General features: G+C 37.7%; 1 protein-coding gene across 2 annotated transcripts in view; it reads left to right on the forward strand.

Annotated features, from left to right (window-relative positions):
* The first annotated feature begins 1,208 nt into the window (after nt 1–1,208).
* LOC111321084 (transmembrane prolyl 4-hydroxylase) overlaps nt 1,209–7,314 on the forward strand; it is a 10,456-nt gene continuing 4,350 nt past the window's right edge. The window contains exons 1-8 of one of the 2 annotated variants that reach the window (XM_088752428.1): nt 1,209–1,261; nt 2,934–3,003; nt 3,673–3,754; nt 4,690–4,815; nt 5,347–5,420; nt 5,763–5,824; nt 6,405–6,439; nt 6,945–7,110. In XM_088752428.1, the coding sequence (XP_088608554.1) occupies nt 1,224–1,261; nt 2,934–3,003; nt 3,673–3,754; nt 4,690–4,815; nt 5,347–5,420; nt 5,763–5,824; nt 6,405–6,439; nt 6,945–7,110 (653 nt within the window). In that variant the 5' untranslated portion in view covers nt 1,209–1,223. Of the gene's footprint in view, nt 1,262–2,022; nt 3,004–3,672; nt 3,755–4,689; nt 4,816–5,346; nt 5,421–5,762; nt 5,825–6,404; nt 6,440–6,944; nt 7,111–7,314 lie in introns of those variants that run through there. The other variant, XM_022923866.2, reaches the window with a different exon arrangement.

A 7,314-nucleotide genomic window follows, 5' to 3' on the forward strand; every position in this document is an offset into this window, starting at 1 on the left:
AATAGATTGAATAAGGATAATTAGAAATAAATTTCAAAGCCTCCAAAAAGCAGGTGTCTTTGAGTGTCTATTCGTGTTGCAATTTTATCTAAAATCAACAAAAAGCACGATAAAGTAAAGCTAAATCAAACTGCGCTCGACCCATTCACGAAAAAGTCTTTCGCGCATTAGTCAAGGATCCTTCAAGTGACATTGCTACAATCAAAAACTTTCAGCATTTTCGTCTTACTCTCTCATAGTGGGGAGTGGTTTGGGTTAAGTCAATCACTACAATTCATCTGTCTTGACTTTTAATACAAATTTAATAGGAAAGGTTCTTCTTGCGCAGGAGATTGAGCCCGTGGCCGGGGTGTCGGAGCGATTAAATTCTTTATGACATTGAGAGTGCCTTGGATGATTTTTATCAAAAAGTTTTAATATTTCAACACAACGCGTCTCTTCGTGTGTTGCATGGTAAAGACACACGTGATTCTTTAGAAAGTGTGGGTTTTAATTTACCGATATATCCCCAACTACTAAAAGTTCTTTTCATGATAAAAAACAATTGTTTCATACATACTGAGATTTACGCTGTGAGGTACTATCGTTCGTGAATCTAAGTGAACGAACGATGTATTTTCACAGTCGTTCGCTTCCAATCTTTGAAATCTGTCGGTCAGTAAGGAAAAATCTCAGTAGCTTCGCTCACTCGTTCATTTTTATGATGCATCGCAACTGGTGAATAAAAATCGTTCGTGAATACTTTCTATGGAATAATTTCTATCAATCACTGGCCAAAATTATAATTTAGATTGAGTCGTTTTATGTACAAATTCAATACCAACGGTTGCTGGGACATTAATTTACTTTAGGCTCCCATGTCAATTTGCCGTTCAATTCATTAAGTTTCTCTAACATGCAAAGGGAGATTAAATCACTTATCATCAGGGTGTTCCATTTGATATAAACAGCGTTGGAACTAAACTCATTTTGATCTATCATCCGTTGTAAGTATTCAAACAATCAAAGCCAGCTTTTTTTTAAAGTTGATTTAAGTGTCAAGTCTGTGCCATTGACATACGGTTCTGTATTTCGTGGTAACCAATTTTTCTCTCGCATTTTTTTTTTTTTACATCACTGCACTTGCTGTGTTTTTTTTTTCTAAATTAATTCTGCGGTAAGGAGGACCCACGACTCCTGCATGGTATTCCATGCTAAATTGGCAGCCTCTCTTGTTCAGCTGGATGTGGAATCCCTTGTTAAAGGGATTAGCGATCCTAAGGTGAGTGAAACTAGTTTAAAAGGTAACGCTATTCCACATGGTAAACTTCCCACAAATTTGAAGAAAAAATATAAGTCTTGGCTTCGAGCCGATGAAGAAAGGGTTGGAGATATGATGACACAATATTTATACAAAGGTATTCCATGCAAAATTCCATGCTGTCACAGTAAAAAGTCTTGCGTGTTTCTGAAAATCATTTAAGTAAACTTCTGTCTTGACGATACCTTAATGTGATTACTTCCTGTATTTAATAATTCCACTGATTCATACCTGCATGGATTAAAGAATTGTCTTCTGGATTTATAGAGCTACAAATATCTTTCTTGGTATTAGTTAAAGCTGTTTTAAAACCCCGACTACAATTTTCCCTGAAAATAAATTTGAATGTTCTGTAATGTCATCCAATATACCACAAGCTCGGTTGAAGTGGAACCTTACGTGCATGTAGTTTGTATGTTTTATGTTGCCTAGCTCAAATAAGGATCGTTGTTCATGAAGATTTTAATTTGTTGTTGTCGATGCTATTATTGTTATTGTTGTCGATATTGTTGTATAAACCGGATCAATTTGCCATTGCTGATAATTTGGGATTATTGATGAGTCCCCCGTACTCCTCTTCACTATCAGGGATTTCCCTACATCGCATGAACTCTGTACATATTGACTTTTAACAAATTAAAACACGACACTGACGAACATCAGAAACAGAATATAATCTCTTGATATCAGCGCATTTAAAAGGACAATGTTCGTCATTTTTTAATTGAAGCCAAAATTGAATGCGAACACTGTAAAGAGATAATCAAAAACATGATAAATATAAACAGTAACCTATATTTGGAAGTTAGATATGCACGGATAATTGCCCGCGGGGATTATCTGTTCCGAGGAGCGAACAGTTTTCCGAAAGCGAAGGTCGAGGTAAAAGCGAGAGCTTCGTTGTAGCACATATAAATATCTTATTTCTTTTCCTTTGGAATGCTTTGAATCTGAAAGCAGTAACACCAGGTATTCACAGGTGGAAAGAGCGTGGTGAGTTGGCCGTCGAAATGAGACTAAATTAGAAAAACATAATACCTCTTTTTCACAGGTAGTTAGCCAAATGCAACATAATCGGAGCCAGCTATAAAGGGAAGAATTTTCACTTAGTTGTAAAATGATACAGAAAAGTTATTTAACTAAAACTCGCGCTCTCGTGCAAGCATTCGTATTCGTTTTAATTTATTAAAGATTTGATCAAAATGTTTTCTCTCCTTGTATCGTCAACTCTTTTAGTTGAGAGGCAGGTGGCGAGAATAAATGGCATAATCAACTGGGAGAACTTTCCTGTTCAAACAGCATATTCTCATAGCTTCAACTTAAAAAAATGTACAAAGTTGGTGATGAGAGTTTACATGTCCACTTTGTATTTGAAGATAGTAAGTGCTATAGTCCTAAATTATTTACAAAAAAAAATTCAACAAAAATATTGAACTAAACCAGCGCGACATATAGATCTATAAATTATATTACCAGCTTCACCTCTATCGAGTTTGAAGCGACGATAGCATAGAATTCAAAATATGATAATTTATACTAGTTATGTCTGGGCTTTATCTGCCCTGTTTGGATTTGTAAGCTGTTATGTTGGAAGTCAAATCAATCTCTCTTGTGAAAACGGCGTGTGTTCCAGACAAGCGGATCAAGGACCATGTGTTGTTAGCGACGACTACGAACGCCTTTTTAGATGGGACCCAGTCAAAGTAAGTTAGAAGAGACTAATTAAATAGCTTTATAAGAAATATAAATTATTGTGACTGTGAACGCGAATGGTACTTTAGGTCTTTCATCTTTAAAAAAGGCGGTATCCATTTAGCGTCTTGAATATAATGGCGTCTGTGTAGGGATCCCTGACATACTCGGATGATACTCGTTAAAATATACACTTGTCAGAATCCCGCATTAAGAACATAAGTTGGGGGCTTTAACACCGAGTAAAGTTATTCGACTCGTTTGATCGTGTACTCTGATCGTCTGAGTCAGAGAAGTACTGAGAAGGACTGTTATCGTTATGTGTAGCGACTAACGTTTCGACGACCTTAGCGCCGGGAAGTCAACTCTTCACTGACTTTGATGGCAACGGTCCTGTCCAGTGAGAAATAATGGAACCCGAGCAATTAGACTGAATTTTACTTTTAGCTTTAAAATATGTACCGTAAATCAAAGTCAAACACTCTTCAAAATAAAGTGCTTATGTTCCGGTAGCTTGCGTGTTTGGCGGTTGAGTCTAAGTCGACTGTAAACAGCAGTGTCCCGAGGGGGATAGGAAGGAAAAAACGTCCGTACTACTGAGGTTTCGGTCCAGATTTAATGCGCGAAAAAAAAAAACACTAACCATATGGGCTGATATGTGCTCTTTATTTCGTTGACAGAGAGGTCATGTGAGAGAATTAGAGTTAGAGCCTGGGAAAAAATACAAGATGATAACTTTAGCCTCTAAACCTCCGGTGTTTGGTAAGACTTGATAGATAAAACTTAGATTTATTTTTCTTATCATAAATCAACAATACCATAGATTGGTCAAAAAATAAAACTCCTCATATTTCAGGATTGACTATCTGTATAGCTGTAATTTCTCGGATGATCAATGACACCCAAGAGACTAATTATAATATCATGTGATTGGCCAAAATATGATTATTCCGCCGCATAATTTAAGTATGTTTTCCACCCGCCACCTCGTTGTTTGTCTTTTTCGCAAACACGTAAATCCATTGGGGAACCCTTAAACTCTCCTCATGCAGTCGCTTTCTGCTAAAGAAAACAAGGATAAGCTAAATTAACAACCTTGTGAGTTGGTCTTACAAGCAAACATAACACCAATAATTAATATTTGTCTCGCTTTCTTTGAGTAACCTTTGGCCGTTTTGCTTAGATGCCTCGTCAGAATGGTTTTTTACACTGTCTTATGGTAAAGGATAGACGTTTAAGTTAGCTTAAGAAATAGAAAACTCCTCCAAGTTTCAACAGCATGGAGTGACTAAGAGCCGTGTAGTTACTCCCCAGAACAGAATATCAGTTCATCGCCTGTTTTTACCCTTAGTGCTAAGTTTCCCTAACAGTTCGTCAGTAACCATTTATATACACCTGGATAAAGGATTTGGGTTTCTTTTTTCAGCCTTGGCCGAGTAATTCCTTTGTGATGTTTGGAAACACGTCCTTAAAGCAGTGCCTCTCCGATTAAAAATTTACACTAGCCACCAGGCCACCGCCATGGCCTCTATCCCCCACCTCTTTCATGAGCCACCTTGATGTGTCTGCGCGTGCGCGTAGCTTGTTTTCGGTGTCAGTTGGTACCAATGAGAGGAAATAGCCTTAATTGCGACGAGCTTCATGATTATGTAAACATTTTGAGTTGAAGGAAAGTTTTAATTTGCCCTATTTTACAGAACTTCCTGATTTTCTAAGCGACGAAGAAAGTGAGCATATAATCGATCTAGCTGAAATGTTCGGCCTTGAAAATAGCCTCATGCACACGGATGAATTTCAAGAACAACATAAGAAAGAGGTGAAAGGTAACACTAAAAGTCTCAATGAAATTTTGTCCCAATAAGAAATCCATAAATCGTATTTGTGCTCTGTCACTTTCGACTCCGCTAATCCTTGGCAAATGCAGGACGCGCGCACGTGTCTAAAGTTCACGGCTGGTAATGTGCATGTCTATCGAACCTTGTTATAATGGTTTCGCCTTGAAATGTAATGTTTATCGAAATATATTATGATTTGACTGAAATACTTTCTGCCTGAAAAAAGCGGGTTGGAAGATTTTGGGGAGAAATGGTAAAGGTGGGAGCGAGCTTGTTGTGTTGCAGGGCTGCGAACATGGAAAAGTGGCAGAGGGCGAACTTGTAACGGGGCCAAATGTCCAATTACCCTCACCCGTAGGTCAAAGACTCGATGCCCCATTAGGATTCAGAATTTTTTTGTTTTTTTTTTTTCCCTCTCTCGTGACAAGAGGAAAAAAATGTCTTGAGTTGTTTATTAGATTGCCAAACTCAAAGTTTGCCATTTTCTGTCATACCAATATTTTTTGACTAATTTACCAGGGCACGCAATGGGAGCTGCTGGATTATATCTGAGCTGGGACAAAAATCAGGACAAGGAGATAACCAAAGACGAGGTTGTGGAACGTTTCAAAATCATTCTGTTTTAGATAGATAAGTTGATGTATGTATGTGGCTGTTCAATGTCGAGGAAAGCTTTACAATTTATTCCTCCAAGAGGAATTAAATTCACAAACTTCTTGACAGTCACAAACGCCATTTGAAACAGTAAGGAATCCTCTCCGAATCAAACGTCACAGTTGAGCCGTAGGCAACATGTCTATTAGAAAAAGCAAAGCTCGAAATCTTTTCCTCTGGCTTGATATTTTATTAGTAACTTAAGTATTTTTCGTAAGATATCATATGAAATACTCGGCCGGCTTTTGCCAATTTCTACTTTTCCACTCTCTCAATTACAGGTAATTCACTTTTCACGCAGATATAAGTTTCTTTACATGACTCCAGAGGAAGTCGACGACATGTAAGTGCAACTTACTCTGCTTGACACAGTCAAGGCTTTCTTAACGACCACTCGAGCTCTTACCCTGAGCGATCACTCCCCTTACGGACCACCTTGTACTCTTCAAGATCACCAAAACTCAATAGTTTTGAGCCAACACACGTATTTCTTAGCAGTCATGGTCACGCCACGCAGTACCCGCAAATTTCTGCAGGCAAAAACAGGAGACATCTCAAAAATTCAGACACTATTCTTTGAATTTTCAAGGTAAAACGCAATTGGTCGATTTTTCGTCGAAAGCGGCGATATTCATGCACTTCGCCAAATTTTGCAATTATTGCTTCGACTCAATACTGCAGTTTTCTTCAGAGTTGCCTCGCAATCCCTTCTCTTCCTTTAAAAATAATTTTTTTCCAGACCTGTGTCGGTTGAACAAAGGTTGAAAAGAAAAATAAACCTCAACTTCCACGGTACCCATAGAATAGATAACTACCGAAATCTGCCACCCCTGCTATGGAAAATGATCCAACATATCTGCTAAGCGTCATAGTGACCCATGGAATTGAAAACTATTCAAAAATATGCTTTTGCTTTTTCTCAGGATAAAGAAATTGAAGATCAGAGAGTTTGATGATGGTATGGTTGTTTCTTCAGAGAAATTTTAAATTGAGTATCTAAAGGAATCCATCATTGCATAGATTTTGCTTTACTTTGCTATGTGATTGGTCTAGAAAATTCGCCGCTCCTTCTCAACCAATCAGATTCAAAACCAAAACTAGCCATGACTTGGTCTCTCGCGTTTTCCCGCGCTTTAAGCATTTAGTTGTTTTAGTTTGAGTTCTCATTGGCTCTTCAGGGTATTTTACTTTCTTCTGATTGGCCTTTGTAACTATAACTACTTTGGTTTCTTTTTTACGGCACTCAAAAAGTGCCCTAAAGCTTTTCTTTCTCGATGTATGCAGTTTTGTCAATCTCTTTTTCCTCGGTTTCTTTGTTAGTCTTCTTTGTCTTTTTTTTTTTCTTTTTTTCATTGCAAATCTTTTTGGTTGTTTGTTTGTTTGTTTTGTGTTTCGGTACTTGTTTAAAACGATTACTGAAAAACAAAACAAGTAAACAAGTGTTAATGGTTATTTATTTGTAGGGAGAGTGACAATCCAAGAATTTCGTAAACTACCAACGGCTGCTATGGACGACTACATGAACAAGCTGAAAGAATTATCACCAGTTCACCGTGAACGAAACAGCCACCAAACCTGGCTACATCAGGGAAAGTTTGCTAGTAAAACCATGCAAAAGTTACGAGAAAGGTGAAGTTAAGAAATCACTTTCATGCGTATGTGTTTGTTGTTGTTGTTGTTTTTTATATTATTATACACTGTAGTCACCATCTGTCTTCTCATTGGCTAAACGCCCGCAATAAACTCTGGGAAACAGCGCAATCTACAGATTATTCACTAATCTGTATCTACAGATTAGTGAATAATCTCTAGGTTACGCGCGCAATGCATGAT

The sequence above is a fragment of the Stylophora pistillata genome, chromosome 3 (genome assembly GCF_964205215.1).
Source record: "Stylophora pistillata chromosome 3, jaStyPist1.2, whole genome shotgun sequence".
In the NCBI taxonomy this organism is placed as follows: domain Eukaryota; kingdom Metazoa; phylum Cnidaria; class Anthozoa; order Scleractinia; family Pocilloporidae; genus Stylophora; species Stylophora pistillata.